Genomic DNA, 23,207 nt, shown 5'->3' on the forward strand with positions numbered 1-23,207 from the left:
TAGAGGGGCCCCCGCCTGCGGCCGGCCGCCGCGCTTCCTCTGCCTCTTCCCATCGCCTGTGCGCCTGCGCGACCGGAAAATTCGCGAAGGTTCGTGAAGCGGAACTGGCCGTTTCCGGAAGCCGGCAGCCGCCCCAGTCTGCAGACGGGTGGTTGCGACAGGGGAGTTGTAAAGGCAGTGTCTGGTGGTTCTGGGCGTTTGGCCCTGATCCGGAGTGGTGGGAAGAGAAAATGGCCCTGCTGTGCTACAACCGAGGCTGCGGCCAGCGCTTCGATCCCGAGACTAATTCCGATGGTAAGAAAAGCGCGCCGCCGGCCCTCCCTCCCTTCTACCTCCTCCCGTGGACGCCCTTGGGCCGGAGGGCATCCCGGGTCTCCGCGCAACCCGGCACCGCGCTGCGCCCCCCTCCCCCCGGGCCTCCCCTCCCGCCTGACCGCCCAAGGGCGCGGGACCGCTCTGGGGGCGCCCAGGCAACGACGTCTGAACCCCTCCCGCTGCAGCTTCCGGACCCACGGACCCACTGCCCCTCGGGCGCACGTGTTTGCCCAAGTCGTCCGGTCACTCTCTAATAGGCCTGGAATTTAGAGCATGTTTATCCTCGCCCCCCCCCCCGCCCCCGCACAGCGTCTCTTAAAGGAATCAAAAGTTAACCAGGTGCTCTGGGCTCGCTTTGCGGTTGATTTGCTGGGTCCGTGTGTCAGAGACAGACCGACCTTGCCTGGAAGGTCTTATCCTAGCGTTAACCCGGGCGGGTTATCCTAGCGTTTAAGTTCGGCCTCTTTCTATTAGTATAGAAGTGTATTTGTCTGAAAGCCTGCTGTCGATTTATTCATTCGACCTACTCACTTGTTTTAACCTTACTCTTTAAAACGTTCTTGGTTAAGAAAATTATTTTGTATTTTTACGCTGTTAAGTTTTGATACATCCGCCCAAATGGGAGATACATTCCTCATCCTTTACTTTGTAGCCCTGTTTGTTGGGTATTTTTGCAGTGGCCTTTCCATTTAGTACCATGCGGTCTGTAGGATACAGTGATTGAATGTCCTCTACAGCACCCAGGTGTAGAGTTAAGGATGTAAGGTGAAAGTTAGTGATTAGACTAGGTGAAGAATAGAACCTGACCAGTGGATTTGAATTTTGATAGGTGAATGGGATAAAGAAGTGAGTTGAATCCTTGAAAATTGTAAGCATTGTAACACTTTCTCAATTCGACTAGCATTTATTGTATGTTTTCTATATGCCAGACATTGGTCTATCACTTTATTATGTTATTTCATTTAACCTTCACAGCAACTCTGTGAAGTGTGTAGTGTTATACGCATTTAATAGAGAAGCACAGTTCAGCATGGTAGCAACATGGTTCTTCATTGTGTACAAGATTAAAATTGACACTTAAAAAATCTTTTTCACCTCTTGAGATGTCTCAGTGTTTATCTTGGTGCACAGGTGAATTGGGGACATAATTTAAAATGATAAGATCTTTGGTAGGATTCTGAGGAAAAAGATAAGTTTAATCGTTTTTATGATATTAATATGAAGTTCAGGTAGAAAATTGTGAGACTTAAGTGGATGAAAACATCGAGGAATGAGGGGTTTCAAAGCCCTTTACTGTTGGTAGCCTGCGTAAAAAGTAAATTGCTTTAGTGTCTGTACACATTTTACTTTAATATTGAAGGGAAGACTGATGCTTTGTTGAATGGGACAATATGTTTATTTATAGGGTGTTATGTACCAGCCTAATTTTAAGGGGAGGTACAGCCAATTTTTTGGAAGTCAGCTTTGTGTGTGTGAAATAGTACAGTGTCCGGGAAAGAGATGGGGGAAGCCAGAAAAATCAGAGGAGTAGACAGTCTCAAGCATTGAGCGTCAACCGTATTAAATTCAGCAGAGTTCCATTAAGGTTGCTTAAAGTTTATCCGCTTTAGCAAAATTGGGGTTATATTAGAGACTTAGAATAAATACTCCAAGTGAATTGGTTGATGGAAAATGGGGCTAGGGAGTAAGGACAAGAGCTAATAGAAAACTGTGCACTTGATTAGGAGAAAGTTTTATAGGATGGGAGAGGTTTGACCTTGTGTATTGACTAAAATAAGAAGACTCCTTTCTAAGATGATAGCACATTTTCATTTGAAACAAAGTTAAATGAGTGTTTTAAAGAGACATGGTAACTTGCGTATGTTAAAAACAGCTATTCTGGAAGAAACACCTCTTCACAAACAATATTTTATTCAATCCACACGTGTGAGGAAACTGAAACAGCTGCAAGAGGCAGAGGCAGAATTTGAGCCAGTGTCGGACTCAGTGTTAAAAGCCCTTGGCTTTTAATCGCTACTGTGTTGTAGCTTCTTGCCCATAATATTACTTTGGGCAAAACTGGCAAACCTGATTTAAAAAGAAAAGAAACACTAAAGATGAAAATGTCCATCTGCTTGTTATTTAGCAGTGATTTTCAAATTTTGTTTATACTAGTTGTATGGTTAAGACCTGACTCACTCCTGCTGCCATTCTGCCAGAACTGTCCATTATTATGATCATGCCTCTTACTGTGTCAGACATGTGTTTTATGCCTCTGACTGTATGTAAATTTGATATTTGAAAATATTCTACCTGTTCTCTACTTTGATTCCCCTCTCAACTTCATATTCCTCTGCATATTCATTTTTACTTTGAATCTCCTTTTTCAGCCCTCAGCCCCACTACTACCCTTAATTAATAGCGTCTTCCTAAACTGGGCTTACTTACTGTACCATGAAAATACCTGACACTTTTCTTGCTTCATTAGCTAGAATGGTCTCTAGGTAGTAACGAAGGAAAACATACTGACTTAATACAGCGATAGGGAGAAAAGTACCAGAAATTGATCATTTTGCGACACCAGGAGTCAGAGGTTGTAGACAATTGAGAGCTAAACAGACGTGAAAGTTTGAGCAAAGTAGCCTTGTAAGAAAAGTGCACAGGTGTGGAGCTGACCTGCTTTTTCTGAGCTCATGGTGCTATCTAGCTAGGGAATAAGTGTGTCTATTATCTGTTGTTTTGTTTTTTAAAATGTAATTCTATACTATTGCAGACTATAATAAGTCCATTTTCATAAGAGTTAAGTAAAACTTGGTGGTATAATGGGGAAGGGGTAGGGAAATAATAGACTAACAATCATTGACAAGCCTGAAAATAGATTGTAGAATTTAAACTTCTTTTTAATGAGGTTTATATCTAGGAATTGACACCTGTGTAGGAAAATTAAATTAACAATTAGATATTGTATCAGTTTTTTAAAATTTGAACCTTTTCTTCCAAAATAATCTTTTTAGGTAATCCCTTGGGCAACCTTTATGGATCGATGCACATAAGAACATTTAAATTTGATAGTATTTTTGTAAAAACCGAATATGATGGTCAAAATTTAGAGCTTGAAGTTCGGGTACTAAAAAATTTTACAACGAAGATTAGAGGAATACAAAATATAATTTGTTATACTTGAACTATTTGTGTTTATTTATAGCTTTCTTACGCAAATCAGAATTTTAACCTTTACTGTTTTAATACAATGTTATATTAAGCACTGTGTGTCATGCATCAAATTCGAGCATTACTGAATTTTTAAGGAAAAGAAAAGTATTACCTGCATATGGAAAAAGGATTATATGTTAACACTGAAGGAAATGATGATTTTTCTTCATTATAAAGTGTTTTGTTTTTCTTTTGTTTTTGACCAGATGCTTGCACATACCACCCAGGCGTTCCAGTCTTTCATGATGCATTAAAGGTAGGAACTTGATACATTTCAGTCTTCACATTTGTATAGTAAACTCAGAGGTATAATACTAAATCTTGAATTTCTCAATTTTTTTTCCTCAGCTTGTGACTCTCTGCTTTCTTAATGACCATTTTGGGGTGCTTTGAGCAAGTGCTCCACTAAAGGCAAAGAGAACAGTAGATGGTGATCTTAAGGGCTTTTCCAGTTATAAAATTGTTACTTTTATCCCAATTCTCACTTTCAGTGCCCCTCATTTCTTCGCTTTGAGGGGAAATGAAAGCAATTGTAGAAGCCATAACACTTCTTAATCTTTCAATATATCAGGCAGGTGCTGTTTAATAAGAGCAGCTCTGAATTTTAGGGAACATTATTATAAATACTTAACAGTGCCACTCTTGGGACAGACATGAAAGTTTAGAGTACTACTGTACAGAAAAGAGATGCCACCTGTTTTCCTTGATGTTCTGTAGATTTAGAGAAATAATAGAATATTGTTTGATCAGGTTTTTTTGTGTTGGGTTTATTGATCTTTTAAAATTGATGATAATGTGGTACATTTTCCCTTGTATATCTCAAAAGAAACTGTTGCAGTGTGGCTGCCATGGTTTTAGGTATTCTTAGGAACATAAACAGTCCTATGTGTTTATATATTATCGATGCCCTTGGAATTTCTAATTTTACCTTTCAGGGAGCAGTTGGACCTTACTGGTTTTTAACTCTTAGCTACATATAAACAATGGTACAAGCAGATAGCAAGTTTATGTTAATATGGTTAGTTCTGAGTGAGAAAAACAGAACAAACGTTCAGTAGGGCAAATTATGATCTGACTCTTCCTTACATCTTTTTAGCCTCTTTACAAGCTTTTATGGGGATGGAAACTGGTTCTGTGGGAATACTTATTTTTGCTGGGGTTGAGGGGATTTTATCTTTCCTAAATTGCCATTTATTCTGTGTTTGCTTTTCTTGTTTTACTTTGTTTTCCTATGATGTTTTCCTCCTGTCTCCTAACCATGGGCATACTTCACTTCTCAGATTTGGCTTCCTGTTTTCTCTCATTCAGCTCATTCATTGTTGTCCTTAATTTATTCTTGTCACCTCTATGCCAGTGACTTATGCAACATATTTTCATTTATCTGTGTCATTGGCAAGCACAGACGAGTTCTGAAGTGACCCCTTATTCCAAAAATAGCCTGCCTTTCAAGTTTGCTGCTGCTAGTAATGATGTCACTAACTTTCTAGTCATTTAGTCCATTGCTCCTCCTTTTACTACCCAACTGTTAATTACTCTGATTAATTATACTTACTGATTTTACTTTGAAGTGTTTCTGTTTCTCTACTCCGATTCTACTGTTTATTATTGTCTCTATAAACATTTGAAGACTTAGATTTTCCAAGCCTACTGAATTCCACAGCCCAGTAGATTTCAGGGAAAATACATAAATCAGTATGGTGTCTACTGTTGTCAGTTTTCTATTTAATCAAGTGAGAAGTTAAACATTGCATTAACAGAAAAAAATCTATTTTAATATTTAAATTAGAAAAGGCATATTCAGGGAAAAGAGCAGTCCTTAAGAAAAGACAGTTTGCAATCTTATGCTTACATACTTTAATTACCTTTTCACATTTTACTGAGGACTACCATAGATCTCAGATCGGCAGTTGGGAACAATCTATGTCATGAATGTATCCCAGTATTCCCAGAATACGTAATTCTTCATATAGAATTGAGACTGTAAAGCTTTTTTCATATAGAATAACTTTACTGGTGACAATATTATCTATATTAGTTAAACCTTATATTTAATTTTGTAATAATTAGTAATTTTTGATCTATATTTCAGTTCAGAGTAAAAGAAAATTAAATTTCAGAATAAAGGAAAATATGAATTGTAGAATATTTAACATATTCCTTTTAAAAAACTTTAAGGGCATATTGTGAAAAAAGTCACTACCAAATTCTTCATGCGTACATTGAGAAAAACAGTGAGGCCCAGATGGATATGTGCAAAGCTGACTCTTAGTCCGAATTTGAGACATCCCAAGCTTTGAGACTGGTGCATTTTTATTTCCTTATTCTTTGTACTACATTGGAATTCTAGGTGATAACTTAAAACCATTTATTGTTTAGCTGCTTGATACTTCGTTCAGAAATCTCATACGGCATTACAGTTTCTATATTTGTATGCTTCTAGCTGAAAAGATCATTTAACCTTGAAAGATCTAACAGTGCTTAAGCTACTACATGAATGAATGTTTTTCTGAAAATAAAATGCTTATTGTTGAGGAACAACTATGCTGAGTTTGTTTAGAAACTGAATTATTATAATTATTATCTCTAACTTAATGGATTTTTAAAGTAAAGCACTTCACTTACTCCCTAGATCCTTTAAAATAGTTTTTAGAAATTATAGATTGCTTTTCTTCTAAAAATCAAGTACTATTCTTGAAAACAAGCAATTTCTGTTTCCATATTTCAAGGTGCTTCCTTTCATGATGGGTCACAGCACAAACCACTTTTAATATTGGTTAATTCATTTTTTAAGTCAAAAACTAATCATTTCACTTGATTAGGTGAATTATTTATAACACTTAAAAATTATAAAACTATGTGTATACAGGTTACTTCGGGATTCAAGGAGATAAATCCAAATAGACTGTTTTAGTGGGTTGTGGTTCTCATACAAATAGAGTTTTCATTTTTTTTTCCCTCTTATGTTTCTTAGGGTTGGTCTTGCTGTAGGAGAAGAACAACTGATTTTTCTGATTTTTTAAGCATTGCAGTAAGTATTAATGGGTTTCTTTTCCCCTAGATTATCTCCCAAAAAGTACATATTATGGGGAGCTCCAGAGTTGAGGAGTCTGATTTTGGGCATCTATTGACTAGTCCCTGTTAACTCACACATAGTACCTTTCTTTTACTCACTTCCCTTCTATGGCATTTAAAATAAGGAATTTATCTGTTTTTGAGATTAAAGTTTCAAGATATTAATTAACCACTTGTCAGTTTAGGGTTTTGTTTGTTTGTTTTCTTTTTGTGGTACGCAGGCCTCTCACTGTTGTGGCCTCTCCCGTTGAGGAGCACAGGCTCCGGACGTGCAGGCTCAGCGGCCATGGCTCACGGGCCCATCCGCTCTGCACCATGTGGGATCCTCCCAGACCGGGACATGAACCCGCGTCCCCTGCATCGGCAGGCAGACCCCCAACCACTGCGCCACCAGGGAAGCCCAAGGTTTATTTTTAATAGCAGCCTTTTTTTTTTTTATTTCTAGTGTACTTTGTTCCTTTATATACATCAAAATTACAGCCTAGAATTTTTTCTTACAGCTTATTATTTTTCCTCTAGCTTTTTATTTATTTATTTTTTATTGATGTATAGTTGATTTACAATGTTGTGTTAGTTTCAGAGGTACAGCAGAGTGACTCAGTTATATATATACCTATTCTTTTTCAGATTCTTTTCCATTATAGGTTATTACAAGATATTAAATATAGTTCCCTGTGCTATACAGTAGGTTCTTGTTGTTTGATGTTAGTAGTCTTAAAAGACCATCAAAAAGAAGGAACGCAACAATTTAAAGCGTTTTCAGTTAGGAACAGTAAATTTTTATCATATCTAAGATACCATAGAGATGCACTGTTATTTTGTGTACCCTTAAGAAAGAAATCTAAAGTTGTTAATTAAATGACATACGATTTACCTTATGATTTCAGGGATGTTAAAATGTATGTATAACTCAATGGAATATAGAAAAGGTAGCTAGCATTTATTGAATGTTTACCACCTGCCAGATATGGGAAGTATTCTATTGTTTTATTTAATCCTCTCAAAAAAGATCTGAATGCCATTGCCTCCATTTTACTGATGAGGAAACTGACTTTAGAAAGCCATAATTCAAAAAGACACATGTACCCCAGTGTTCCTTGCAGCACTATTTACAATAGCCAGGACACGGAAGCAACCTAAATGTCCATCAACAGAGGAATGGATAAAGAAGATGTGGTACATATATACAATGGAATATTACTCAGCCATAAAAAGGAGCAAAATTGGGTCATTTGTAGAGACATGGATAGACCTAGAGACTGTCATACAGAGTGAAGTAAGAAAAACAAATATCATATATTAACACATATATGTGGAATCTCAAAAAATTAGTATAGATGATTTTATTTACAAAGCAGAAATAGAGACACAGACATAGAGAACAAACGAATGGCTACCAAGGGGGAAAGAGGGGGGATGGGATGAATTGGGAGATTGAGATTGACATATATACACTATTGATGCTATGTATAAAATAGATAACTAATGAAAACCTACTGTGTATCACAGGGAACTCTATTCAGTGCTCTGTGGTGACCTAAATGAGAAGGAAATCCAAAAAAGAGGGATTATATGTATATGTATAGCTGACTCACTTTGCTGTACAGTATAAACTAATACAATATTGTAAAGCAACTATACTCCAATTAAAAAATAAGTAATTAAAAATAATTTTAAAAATAATAAAGTTTTTGGAGCCATGTATGTCTCTCTCTATATATGAACTCTTTTGGAATTTGAGATCTGTTGAAATCAACTACCCTTGTTGTTAATAGAAGTAAAACATTTAAACTTAATTTCTCTGTAAAATGATTATGCCTTATTCTTTGTGATTTAGAAAGAAATAAAGTTTTAACTGGTGGTTTCAAAAAAAAAAAAAGATTAACTAACTTGCTCGAGGTTATATAGGTAGGTAGTAGGAGAACCGAGACTCAAATTGGGGCCCTTTTATATAAATAACTTGTAGAATTCTCTGTGTGAGATCTCCAGAATTTGTTTTCTGTAAACAAGTTTATGCTGCACCTTTATAGAATAAGTATAGTAGATATTTATTAAGTGTAATTTAAAGGCCTGGTTTTTTTTGTTGTTGTTGTTTTTTGGCGGTACGCGGGCCTCTCACTGCTGTAGCCTCTTCCGTTGTGGAGCACAGGCTCCGGACGCGCAGGCCCAGCAGCCATGGCTCACGGACCCAGCTGCTCCGCGGCATGTGGGATCTTCCCGGACCGGGGCACAAACCCGTGTCCCCTGCATCGGCAGGCGTACTCTCAACCACTGCGCCACCAGGGAAGCCCTAAAGGCCTGTTTTTAATGCATTATTCGCATGTAAGAACTCATTTACAAATATATTAAGTTTAGAGTTCTATTTTTAGTTTCTTAAAATAAGTCAGTGTGTTTAAAGTGGAGAAAACATGCCCTTGAATTTATTAATAAAGAATTGAACAATAGTATTTCTGTCATGGCATGTGAAGTAGATGATAGGCTAACTCTCAGTGAATGAATACCTCTCACCAACAGGGCTGTACGAAAGGAAGGCATAATAGTGAGAAGCCACCCGAGCCAGTGAAACCTGAAGTCAAGACTACTGAGAAGAAAGAACTATCTGAATTGAAACCCAAATTTCAGGAGCACATCATTCAAGCCCCTAAACCAATAGAAGCAATAAAAAGGCCAAGGTATACTTTATACAGTTGTATACTTTTGTCGCACTTGAATAATAGCATTTGTTCCTGGTATTTCCTCTTCTGATTTTGCGTAATATCATTTGCAGCTACTGTGTAGTTCACCCACTTTTGAACCACTTGGTTTTCTCTTAGATAATACCTTTCATTTCTATTCCCTTGAGGGCATATACACAGTAGTACTGCAGTACAGATTTGTTCACTGTGTACTCAGTTATGCTAAGGGCGGGGGAGCCACACATCTTTCTTGTGCCTTGGTGTGTATCTTTTTCACGGTGGCATAGTGGAATTCTGTAAAAGAATCGGCCTTGTCAGGGAATCAGTTTGAGTTGAAAAAGAACTTAGAGGCTTTCCTTTCCAATCTACCACTGTTTCTTAAATAATTTCTAGACCATTCTTGATAGAAAAATATTTAATTTCTTTTCAAATAATTCTATTGAAGAAGAATTTACTTCTATTTTAAAGCAATTCATTTTAGTGTTACTAACTCAGTATTTAACTTTTCCTTGTATTGAGTCAAATTCTGTTTCTTTCATTTGTCCATATTTTGCCACTTAGAACAAGCCTAGTCACTCATCTTTTAACAGTTTGCCTAAAAACTGTTAATCTCATTACTGATCAATTTTTAATGTATTCAATTTACATGGCATATTTGTTAAAGTACCTTTAAAATAGCTTTTGGTCATTTTGCAGTAGAATTACACAGGTACTTCATACTCACCTCCTGATCCACTAGAGACTATTTTACAATCTCACACATGCATGTTGGGTACACCAGGTCTTCTTCATATTGCAGTTGAGTATTGAATTGTTTTAGAACCAAAATACAGGACTTAAAAAAACAGATGGTTTTTGGCCTCAAACATGGCCTTTGTTGATATTTTTATTCACACTGCGGACTCATGATTTTCCCAGCTTTTTCTTTATTGATCTTATGTAAATAAATTTATAGCATCTTGAATTATACCCGACCAAGATAAGAACCCAACGAGACTTTCTGATGTTTATTTTGTTTTTTTAACCAAACTACTTAGGATGATTTTATTCTATATCCAGCTTATTCATATCATGAGAAATTTTATCAAATGCCTTACAGGCTGATTTGCCAGTGGGAAAAAAATGTCAGAAAAAGCGAAGAATTTTGGCATGGCTCATTATTAAATATTATAGTGGAGTCTACTATAATTGACAGGATGAGTTAATTTTTTTTTAAATTATGGACTACTAATTTCACTTAAGAGAAAGTGAGAGAAATTAAATATTTTATCGTAAATTCATTAGATAGTATTGTAGAGACAGAGGATATAGGTTTTTGTGTACTTTGTTAGTGCCTCCTATATCAGTAGGTTTTTCATTAAGGATGTAGCATGAATAACCTAGGATTTTCAGTTTTGTTGTTACATTTAATATTCTTAATACTTATTGAGTGCCTTAACCAGATTGTACATACAACACTAAACCATTGTGAAATGTTAGGGACATTGTTGTTACTGTTTTTTTAACCCTACTAAAACTGCCTTGTGATATAACCGTATCTGAATTTATAGGTGCATATACTAGTGTCCACATAAAGTGAACTATCTCTACCAGTAGGGATATGGATTCACTTAGTACCTGTTTATTGCCCATTACATGCTCAGTGTTTTGCTTAGGCATGGAATGTAAAGGTACTTCGCAGTCCCTTCCTTGGAGTTGCTCATCTTAACAAATTTGTATTCTTACTCTTTACTTCCTTCCCATTAGCCCTACTGATTAATAATTTAATGTGTTGACAATAGCATGATTATTTGATATTTAATATCAGAACTTTTTCTGCTAAGACTTAGAAATGTAGCAGTATTAATAGCAGTTATTGTAAAATACTTTTTAAAGAGAAAACCTTGATTGACAAGGCATTTGGCGTATCGTAAGTAGAGCCTTAAGTATATTTTTAGTACAAAGAAATATTTTGGTACATCAGTAATGGTAATAAAGTTTCCAAATTCTCCAGCCCAGATGAACCAATGACAAATTTGGAATTAAAAATATCTGCCTCCCTAAAACAAGCACTTGATAAACTTAAACTATCATCGGGAAATGAAGAAAATAAGAAAGGTAAGATTTTGTTTTGTATTTTGTAATTTTTTCTGTTCAATTAACCAATTATCTAAAAGAGATAGGAGCAGTGTAGTTTACTGTATGTAAATGCGAAAAAGTAGTACATTGTACATTGTAGTATATTTGTAGAGACGTGGATGGACCTAGAGACTGTCATACAGAGTGAAGTAAGTCAGAAAGAGAAAAACAAATACCGTATATTAACGTGTATATTTGGAATCTAGAAAAAGGTACAGATGAACCTATTTGCAGGGTGGGAATAGAGACGCAGACGTAGGGAATGGATGTGTAGACTCAGACGGAGATGGGGGATGAATTGGGAGATTGGGATTGGCATATGTCCACTGCCATGTGTAAAACAGATAGCTAGTGGGAACCTGCTGTATAGCGTAGGGAGCTCAGCTTGGTTTGAGGGGGGCGGGAGGGAGGTCCAAGAGGGAGGGGATATATGTATACATACAGCTGGTTCTCTTCATTGTACAACGGAAACTAACACAATATTGTAAAGCAATTATACCCCAATTAAAAAAAAAGAAGGAGTATGTTGTAGTAAAGAACTTATTTTTGATTTTGGTTTCCTGAATACTGGTAAAACCACAAAATGAATATGTGGATTATTCATTTTGTCTTTAATAAAAATGAGAACCTGTTAATTAAAATTTTTTTCTTCTATTACTCATTACTTTTTAACAGTGAGTTAAAATTTTTTGATAGTTGTAAATGTTTCATTGTGCGTGATATAAAATATATTCAGTATTCTCTGACCTACACCTGGTATCTGGGGGAAAAAGTAACCCTTTCATGATTTCTCTTTTACATAAGGTTAAGTTATTGGATATAGTCTTGCATTGTAGAATAGAAATGTGTCATGTCATATATCAGTTTGGGGATATAGGCAAGACTTACTCATGATAGTTGGTTTCTTATTAGCTTTTAAGTGTATTACATGAAAGGTCACACAGAAAACTTAGTTATCTAAAATCATTTTAAAAATCAGGTTTTTTTGTATTTAGATTATTTTATTAAATACTTGTGTTATAGAATAGTTTACTTTTTAAGAATAGCACTACAGTAAACTTGTATTTTAATGTTTCTATTTTGGTTTTTTTCTTTGTTGTAGAAGAAGACAGTGATGAAATTAAGGTTGGAACCTCATGTAAAAATGGAGGGTGTTCAAAGGTATATACTGTAAAATTTGTTTGTGTCATGGAAGTAAATTTTTAATTTTGAGAAAAGAGAGTAATTGACTTAATTAGACAAACATTTGGGTGTCTTTTATGTGTTGGGCACTATTCCATGGAGCAGGGCTATTAACATGGATAAGAGACTATCTCTAAGGAGCACCGTGTCTAATAGATCATGGGAATAAATAGTTCTAATTCAGTCAGCATTTACTGAACACTTACTATGTGCCAGACATTGTTTTAGGGGCTGGGAATATAGTATTAAATAAAGCAAAATCTCTGTTCTTATGGAGCTGATATTCTAATTTTGGGGGAAGGATAACAAGTTTTTAAATGCTGTGAATTTAGGTAGACTTGAAGAAAATTAAGCAGACAAGGCGATAGAGTAAAAGTATTTAAGTGCACTTGTCAGGGAAGTCCTTTCTGATATGGTGACACTAAATCAGAATTCTGAATAATGTAGCAGATGAGTTATGTAAACCGTGGAGTAGATGTGGGAGTAGTATGTGTAGAGGCATTAGAGCTTGGCTACTCGAGAAATCATGAGAAAGGTCAGTGGGGGCTTGATAAGTGTGCGAAAGTAGGGAGTATGAGAGGCAGGCAAGATTATGGAGGTCCGTCCTTATAAGCTACAGTGAGGGGTTTGGGCTTTATTCTAAGTGTAATAGGAAGCCATTGTCTGTTTAAGGAGGGGCTTTGAAAAAGATGTCTTTGGCTGATAAGTGGCAAATTTAATGGGGCAGGAGTGGAATCGGGAAGGAAAACCAGCTAGGGTGCTACTCTGGAGACCAGGCATTAGGATATGTTTTTGAGAAGTGGTTAAATGTAGGATGTATTCAGACATCTCAGTGAGGCTTCTTTCTGCCTACTCAATATAATATTACACACCCTCCAACATTCCATACTCTCCTTTTTTCTCCACAGCACTTACCACCTTATTACACACTACTTGTTTTACATATTTATTTTGCTTATACTCTATCCCATCTAACTTTCCCTTCCCTTCCCCTTTTGAACTAAGGTTTAAAAGGAAAGAATATTATTTGTTTTCTCTTTGCTGTGTCTTGAGTGCTTAGAACAATGCCTGGCACATGACAAACACGTGTGGAATGGATGATATTTGGAAGTATTAGCAGGACTAGCTAATAAACTGGAAGTGAAGCATCTAGGTCAGCGGTTCCCAACCTTTTTGGCACCCGGGACTGGTTTCGTGGAAGACAATTTTTCCACGGACCGGAGTGGAGGCAGGGGGGATGGTTCAAGCAGTAACATGAGCGATGGGGAGCGGCACGTGAAGCTCCGCTCACTTTCTGCTGTGCGGCCTGGTTCCTAACAGGCCGCGGGCTCCTACCAGTTCGAGTCCTGGGGATTGGGGACCCCTGATCTAGGTGATTTGTGCACCATTAACTGAGAAGGAGAAAATGGAGTTAGGGTTGGGGGCAGGTTTGCAGTCTTCCTTCATGTTAAATTTGACGTCACCTTGCTCATTTAGAGATGGAAATATGAATGCATTCACATGTGTATAAGGTAGAAGTAGTAGATAAAAGAGAATGATTAATTCTTGGGGGTGAGGGAGATATTGTGCAAGTGGTAGGGTAATGGAGGAAGATCAGAGCAAAGGTATCCTAGATGAACTTTGAGAAGTGAATGGCAGGTCTATACATGGACAAAACGAGAAAGGATATCCCAAGCAGAGGTGATAGCAGTAATATACAGAAAACAAAAAATAGTCAATAACAATGGTACAAAATTTGCTGATGTAAAGTTGAGATTAAAAGAGATAAGTAGGGTCTAGATCCTGAAAGGCTTTTATACTGCTCAAAACCTTACTTTAGGTCATGCTGGCCATTGAAGAAATTTTTTTTTAAGTTTTTTCATTGAAATATAACATTAAATATATATAGTTAATTCTATATAAGCATAAGGGATTTTCACAAAGCAGAGCCCTCCTTATGCTTCCTCTCATTCATTATTTCCTCTCCCAAAGGTAACCACTTTTTTCTATCAACATAGATTAGTTTTGCCTACTTCTGAACTTACTGTAAATAGAATCATGGAACAGGTACTCGTGTCTGTCCTCCTTTGCTTAATAAAATGTTGGTTATCTTGGTTTCATGTAGCTGTAATTTGTTCATTTTCATTGCTTTAAAACATGCCATTGTTTGAATGTACCAATCAATTTATCCTTTCTACTGTCCTATGAAGGTTTTTGATTAATGTTACTGTGAACATTTTTGTGCATGACTTTTAGGATACATGTATACATTTCTTCTAAGTATATGACTAGAAATGGTGTTGCTGGTTCAGAGTGTGTGTGTGTGTATGTGTGTTTGTGTGTGTATGTATGTTTAGCTTTAATATACTCGCACATAGTTTTACAAAGTGGTTGTATTTACGCTCTTACCAGCAATATATTAGGCTGGTTCCTTTTGTTCTACACCTTGGTAACACTTTGTAATATCAGTCTTTTATATTTTAGCCATTCTGGTGGATGTGGAATGTTCCCATTGTGGTTTTTTTGTTTTTTTGTTTTTGCGGTACGCGGGCCTCTCACTGTTGCAGCCTCTCCCGTTGTGGAGCACAGGCTCTGGACACGCAGGCCCAGCGGCCATGGCTCATGGACCCAGCCGCTCCGTGGCATGTGGGATCTTCCCGGATTGGGGCACGAACCCGTGTCCCCTGCATCGGCAGGCGGACTCTCAACCACTACGCCACCAGGGAAGCCACCCATTGTGGTTTTAGTTTGCACTTTCCTGATAATGATGTTGACTGCCTTTTTGTATGTTTATGACCATTTGGATATCCTGTTTTGTGACATGTCCAAAATCTTTTTTATCTGTTTTTCTATTAAATTGACATTTTCTTAATGATTTTAGGAATTCTTTATATGTTTTAGCTACAAGTCCTTTGTCTGAGAGGCTATATACCTTTTCACTGTCTTAATGGCTTTAATGGCTTTTGATAAACAGTCTCTTCAATTTTAATGAAATTCAACTTGTTCATCTTTTCCTTTATGACTAGGGCTTTCTGTATCCTATTTAAGATATCTGTTTATTTTAGGGCCATGAGTATTTTCTCATATATAGAGGCACATTTAAATGTGCAAACGACCTGGAACTGATTATTGTATATGGTGTGAGGTAGATGTAATTAAAGGACTTTAAACAAGAGAATGATACATGTTTTAATTAGGTAGTAGAGTCCAGAAATTGAAGGCAGAGAAATTAATTAGAATCTTTTAGCATAGTTTCATTGCCTAAAATATGCTAGTGATCATGAGGAAGTTTAGCAAATTAAACTGATAGATATTTTTAAGTCAGATTGACAGGATTTTGTGATAGACTACATGTGGGTAGAGGGTAAAGAGAAACTGAAGAGGACTTACAGAATTTTTGCTTTGAGAGACTGAGTGGATATGGTGCCATCAAATAAGATGGGAAGAAGAGTAGGAGGTTTGGGGGGCAGTAGTGATGTAAGTTCAGAATCTAACATACTGAGTTTTGTGTGCCTATGGAATATCTTCAGGAGGTACACACACCCGTAATTTGAATTTACAAAAAGTAAATGTACAGAATTCTATTTTCTCTAACTGTAGGGTGGTTGCTGTAAATACCAAAATAGACAAAAAATATACTATTGGCTGCATCTATGTTTTATTAACATAACTTTTTGTGAATTCATCTGTAGAGCCTTCATCTACAGCAGCAATGGGGCCCGGATCTTCCAGACAAACCCTGGATATATATATAGGTCTGCAGCTCATTTTACGCTTCATAGGAAAAAGAAATCATCATCTGGGACTTCCAGAATTGCTTATTAGATTTTCCATTTTAATTCATAATGTTCACACAGAGTTTACTATGCACATAAATCATCCTATAACTGTATTTCTGATGAGAGTACTAATCTCTTGGTTTCAATATTGTTCTGTAAATTTATAGAACATACCTGAATGTGTTTGGGTGTGTCCTCATATGCAAAAGTCTGAAAGTATCTGAATACATCCTTTTGCCTACTTTTATATTTGCCTTTTTCACAGGGAACTGAGACTTAAGCATATCCAAAAAGGAATCATTTTTCATTCCTTATTGGAATGGCCTGAGGTGAATTTATGAATGTTCTAGGTAATTGTTATCTCTTGGGCATTTTCATAGTTCATAGAGGTCACCAGTACTTGCAAATACATGTGAAATGTAACATTGAGATGTGAAACTAATTTTTTTGTCTCTTTTTCTCTTTTAGGCATATCAGGGTCCACAGAGTCTAGAAGAAGTCTGTGTATATCATTCTGGAGTACCTATTTTCCATGAAGGGTAACTTATACCAGGCTAATTAAAACTTTATGGTAGATGTTAGAAATGTTAATATGCCTTCAAACATTAAATGCCATGCAGCAATATTAGATATTTTACTTACATTGTCATATAATTTTTACAATAACCTAGAAATGTGGGTTTTGTCTTCTTTTTACACATGGGAAAACTGAAACAAAATTACAGTGAAGTGGCCGTTGTGATTCAAACCTCATGTTTTTTCTGTATTCCCTTCTATTACAGTGTGATACTTTCTGTTTGAGCTGAACAGGTGTTTTTTTGGTTTTTTTTTTTTTCTTTGAAGGACTGTGCTGTGCATTGTAGGACATTTGGAATTTTGGGCCCTGGGACACTAAGACATCAACACTATGGCATCTGAGAAAACCCATACTTTTCCACAGCTCTCAGTTGAGAGCCTCTCAATATATTATGCTGTAGTTTATAGAAACGCAGTACTGTATTGAAATCTTCCACTCTGTTTCCATATCCTTCAGGACGCAAACCCAAAGTTTTACTGTAATTTTTGTCTTCCAGTGTTAGGTTTTTCTCAAGTAAATAATAGTGGGTTTCACCTACTTTGGGCTTGACCATCTCAGGTTGTGTAAACAGTTATTTTTAGGTTGTTTGCATGTTCTCACTTTGCTGGTTTATTAAAATACGAACATTTTCTATCTTTGGTCATACCACTTCATGGTAGCTTCATGAGGAAACTGGAGTGTAAACTATCAGTGAAAAACTGATTTTGGATTTTGTGATGGTTTTAAGCATCTTCACTCAGGAACTCCAAAACTGCTATACTAAATGGCATTCTGGTTTTAACTTTAGTCTTCTGGTAGTTTTTTAAGGTTTTTGGAGGGGGGAGGGGCGGGGGGTGTTGTTTTGTTTTTAACTTTTGTGTAGTTGCTTTATAATGTTGTGCCAGTTTCTACTGTACAGCAAAGTGAATCAGCTGTACGTGTACATCTATCCCCTCTTTTTTTGGATTTCCTTCCCGTTTAGGTCACCACAGAGCACTGAGTAGAGTTCCCTGTGCTGTACAGTAGGTTCTCATAGTCTTCTGGCAGTTTTAATTGTTCAGTAATTTAGACACTTGTAAGATACTAAAGTTACACACTTATTTCTTTTCTGGTTAAGTCAGTTATCACTTAACACTTCTGAACTTGATTGTGAGATTTTATTGCTGAAGTTTTTCTATAATAATTTACAGGATGAAATATTGGAGCTGTTGTAGAAGAAAAACTTCTGATTTTAATACATTCTTAGCCCAAGAGGGCTGTACAACAGGGAAACACACGTGGACTAAAAAGGATGCTGTAAGTAGCATTTTAAAAATAGCTTATTGGAGTGTATTTATCTGAGTCATTTTGAAGAGATTTGAGATTATTCTGTCTTTAGATTTAAAAAAACTAGTTTTTCTCTTCGTCACACAGTAAAGTTTGATGAGCCTAAAAACTGAAGTTAATCTGAGTCAAGCTCTCTCAAAGCACTGCTCTTTGATCAAAATATCCATTATGTATGTTGATGCAAATATGCAGGTTTTTGTGAAATAGTTAAGCTAGCCTAAATTGAAGCATGTTTTTCTGTAATTCCATACCTTGTTCCCAGTTTTTGTTTTTTAAAAATCACTTTTCTAGTCATTTGATGTTATTAATCATTTAGACTTCTGATTCTCTTTTGGCCACTTAACATCATTCAACCATATACAGATGTACAAATACTCTTAGTGGCCAAAGAGAAGGATTGCACGCTTGTTTTATTGGGATTGTTTTGAAAGCCTCTGCTTGCTACCAGGAAATTTATCAAAAGAGAAGAGAAAGCATCAGTACCTACTTCCCTAACAGTATTTTAAAAAGACTTGTGTCTGTGTAAATAATCCCCCAAAATCCCATTAAATTATAAGAAGGCAAGCAATTATTTGCTAAATAAATGTTTGTTGGCTGTTATTAATGTATCTTAAATTAGTTTTATGTGCTGTATTGGCACTAATAACCTCAAGACAATGAACCTTTTCAGTATGTGTGTCTTTATGTTCAAATTACTTTAGGAATTCATTTAGCCTACATTGGCATATTTTATCGTTTCTGCTTTTTAATAACACATGGGTTTAGGTATTATAAATGTATCCATTAAGTTATAATAATTTATCTACCACAAAACTTCTAGGAATGTTTTATTAGTAAAAAGTGAAATATCCCTGTATTTTCTCCAAGGTTCAAAAGTTTGAAAGTTTTGGTTTGAAAAAATAAAATGTTGTTTTATGCACAAAAGTTTTCATAGTATGATCCTTGATGAAACACATTTTTGTTATTTTTTAATGCATGTAGTTATCAAGTATTGAGTGTCTAAGCCAGGTGGCTAAGGGCAAAAAAATGTAAGTCATATAAGTAATTTAAATTCAGTTAGTGTAATTGTACGAATATATAAATATTACTTTTTAAAACAGTAGTGTCTCACAGTTTCCTGCATTAAATTACCCTCAGTTACAGAACGAATCACAATTTGTCTTTCAGATAGTTATTGTTATAGCAGTGTATCGCTCATAGGTAATAATATTTTCATAATAGTAATCAAAAGATTACTTCCACAAATTCTCACCCTTTTTTGCATATTATTATGAGAGGAAAGTATTCAATAACAACAACAGATAGTTATAACTAATCAATTATTTTTTCCCAAATTTCAATTTGTAGAAAATAAATGGAAAGTTCCTATGCATGACGTTAAGATGTTGTCTGGTTTATCCTGCTAAGCAAATGTGTTTTTCACTTCAGTCTTGAAAAGTGTGTTCTCAAATCATAAAACTATAAGATTGTTTGTATTTTATTTTATTGGTTTAACTTCTTGATGGGAGCTTTAGAAGTTGTCTGTGCTTAAAAGCATTAAGGGCTCAGTTTTGTGTGGTATTTTTGTTCTCAATTTAGATGGGTCAGATTACTCTTTTTGAGAGGTTAATTATGTGGCACTTTGTAAATTCATAAAGTTTCTCTTACATTACAGGGGAAAAAGGTTGTTCCGTGTAGACATGACTGGCATCAGACTGGGGGTGAAGTCACCATTTCAGTATATGCTAAAAATTCACTTCCGGAACTTAGTCAAGTAGTAGCAAATAGTACATTGGTAAGTACACTAAATATCTTTCTTTCTTTGTTTTTTTTGTTTTTTTTTTTTTTTGCGGTACACGGGCCTCTCACTGCTGTGGCCTCTCCCGCTGCGGAGCACAGGCTCCAGACGCGCAGGCTCAGTGGCCATGGCTTACGGGCCCAGCCGCTCCGCGGCATGTGGGATCTTCCCGGACCGGGGCACGAACCCGTGTCCCCTGCATCAGCAGGCGGACTCTCAACGACTGCGCCACCAGGGAAGCCCCACTAAATATCTTTGAGTAAAACTTATACATTATTCTTAATGTTAATGTGTTATAAAATATTGATCTTGTTTGAGATGTTTTTAAGATCTTTTAGTTTTCCCCATTTGAAAATTAGTTTGAAATTACTTTCACAGAAACTATTTTAAGTGAAAGTTTCTGCATAGTAGTTACTTCTGAAGCATGGAGATACTGTAGTAGCTTAGAATATCAAATAATGGAACTTAATTCTCAATATGAAACTCCAAGTTAATTTTTCTTGGTTTTTTCAAATTAAAAAAGTATAGTATTGGTAATTAATGTTTTTTTCAAATAAAAAACGTACAGTATTGGTTTTTTAATGGTTTAAAAATGGTTAATGGTTTTTCCAAATTAAAAAAAGTACAATATTGGTAATTCCTTAAAATAGCTTAAATGATTTTTATCAGTATCTTCTTATTTTTATAATCAGTGTTTTATATCATAAATCTTTACTTTGATTTTGATCAGTTAATCAACTTTTTCTTTTTCAGTTAAATGTGCACATTGTATTTGAAGGAGAGAAGGAATTTCATCAAAATGTGAAATTATGGGGTGTAAGTATTATGAATCCAGCAGAATTTTTTCTTAATATTTAAAATACCATTGTATAATAAAAGACAGTACTTTAGTAAGCATTGATGCAAAGTAGATATATAACTTACCATTATTTCTTACCAAAAAGTTTAAACTAGGGATAGAAATGGCCTTAGAAGCTTGGAATTTTGACTCTTAGCAATAGGCATAGGCATAGACATGAAATCTTGTTTATCGTCTCAACCTCCTTGCCTCTAAAACTAATGAAAGCACCCAGGTGTACTGTAATTCTCTTTGATATGTTGCAGGTGATTGATGTAAAGCGAAGTTATGTAACTATGACTGCAACGAAGATTGAAATTACCATGAGAAAAGCTGAACCTATGCAATGGGCAAGCCTTGAACTGCCTGCAGCCAAAAACCAGGAAAAACAAAAAGAAGATACAACAGAATGAGTTGAGAAGGAAAAGAAAGTTATTGACTATTTCAGAATCCTTACTATGTGGTGAAGTGGTGGCTTGCTGCTCTACTCTTGTTTTCTTCTTCTTGTTGTTGTTGATGAATCTGGCATTTCAGGGTCTACAGTAGGTCCAAGCCAAAGTCAGTTTATTTTTTTGTGCCTCCCGTATCCCTTTTGAATTACCTAAGACTGATTATTCATTTCTCCTCATTAATAGAACTGTAGTTGTGTCTTATACTTGAAGCAGCTAGAAAATAGCTCACAACAGTTACAGCATTTCGTAGTATATTTTGTTAATCAGAGAAATGTAAAGAAGCATTTGTTTTTACATTTCTTTCTTTTATCCTGTAATTAGTAAAGCAAGATGGAATGTCAAATTTTTAATTAGTTTATTCATGAGTTTGTGTTCCTATGATACTTGAAAATCTTTAAGAAAGAGATGAAGCTCTGCAATGCTTTTTCCACTCAGCAATTACGTTTTGTGGGGGGATTAACTTGAGGTAGTGTAGTAAGTAGTAACGGGGAATATATGCGTTGATTAACAAATTTCAATTCATTTACAACTAATTGGATTAAAAATTGCATCAGTACCTATATAACTGGCTAAGCAGTATGATTTAAGAGTATAGGAAACATTATAAATAAGAGTATAAAGGTATCAATTTGGTTAAAATTCACTATTTTATCAGACTAAGCAATAATGTTAAACATCTTTTTCCTGACTATTTATAAGGTCTTTGTATGGTGTTATGACTGAATTGTACCTAATTGTACCTACACCCTCTTAGAATCTTTTATTAGTTACAAAGATCTGGCCTCCCTGCTGGAAAAGTGTTTGTAAAGTTGTTGACTAAAAGGCTTATGGAAATACATCAGGGTATCAGAAAAGTAAATATTTAAGCTTTGCTTTATGACAGTTATTACATGTTAAATAAACAAAATAGCTTATTCTTTTGGAGGTTTTTTTTTTAAGGCTTTCATAAACAGCTTGACAATTCTAGGTGATACAATATGATTATATATTGTATTTGATTAAATATAGGTATCACAGAATTGGATTGTTTATGCTAATTGAAGTCATTAAAGGATAGTTACTTTTTGAGGCAGTGCAGAGCTCACAAAGAAAACATATTAAGACGTGTTATGAAAGCCGAAACTGGCAGAACTTAATACGTTTGGGTGTGAATTATGTTTATATAGATTAAAATGATTATTTTCTTAAGCCCCTTGAGTGTTTTTCTTTTCTTGGTATTAATGGACTTCTTATACAGAAAAGTTTGCAGAAGTGCAATTTTAGTTAGTAGCATATCTCAGTCTACTACCCGTAACAGGTAATTATTAGATGTAGTTATATAATTCTTAAACGGTTTAGCTGCCTTATGTATAAAGACAGAAAAATTGGCAGCCAGCTTTTCATGACACTAAACTACCATGGCAAGAAATTTTTGCAGTGAAGATTGGACTCAAATAGAGTATATATTTCTAGTACTTGGGGTTGTATTTAAATGTTTTAAAGTTATCTTTCATAATTTTGGAACGTGTGTTCATTTGGAGACATGAAACGTTGTGTATTGTTTAGGGGAAAGGATTGATAATTGATTCGATTTGAGGTGATGATTAGTAGACCCTTTTGTGTGTGTGTGTGTGTGTGTGTGGTACGCGGACCTCTCACTGCTGTGGCCTCTCCCGTTGCGGAGCACAGGCTACAGACGCGCAGGCTCAGTGACCATGGCTCATGGGCCTAGCCACTCCGTGGCATGTGGGATCTTCCCGGGCGGGGGCACGAACCCGTGTCCCTTGCATCGGCAGGTGGACTCTCAACCACTGTGCCACCAGGGAAGCCCTAGGTAGACCCGTTTTCGATGATTCCTTCTTGAGGTTTTTTCCCCTGAGCAGTATCTTTATATGTTATGTGCCTGTGAACTATTTAAAGCAAGCGTATTATTCACCTAAGAGTTAGTTACAAAGCACTGACCTTTT

At 35.9% G+C, this 23,207-nt stretch overlaps 1 protein-coding gene across 1 annotated transcript; it reads left to right on the top strand.

The window, feature by feature from the left end:
- Positions 1–104: 104 nt before the first annotated feature.
- On the top strand, positions 105–21,611 carry CHORDC1 (cysteine and histidine rich domain containing 1). The gene is made up of 11 exons (XM_024731268.1): positions 105–294; positions 3,714–3,763; positions 6,479–6,535; positions 9,094–9,251; positions 11,248–11,351; positions 12,475–12,533; positions 16,781–16,851; positions 18,059–18,164; positions 19,849–19,968; positions 20,725–20,787; positions 21,076–21,611. Exons 1-11 carry the CDS (start codon positions 231–233, stop codon positions 21,220–21,222), a joined length of 999 nt encoding a protein of 332 aa, XP_024587036.1. The 5' UTR covers positions 105–230; the 3' UTR covers positions 21,223–21,611.
- Positions 21,612–23,207: the final 1,596 nt, after the last annotated feature.

This window comes from Neophocaena asiaeorientalis, unplaced genomic scaffold (assembly GCF_003031525.2).
Source record: "Neophocaena asiaeorientalis asiaeorientalis breed wild unplaced genomic scaffold, Neophocaena_asiaeorientalis_V1.1 scaffold143, whole genome shotgun sequence".
NCBI lineage: Eukaryota > Metazoa > Chordata > Mammalia > Artiodactyla > Phocoenidae > Neophocaena > Neophocaena asiaeorientalis.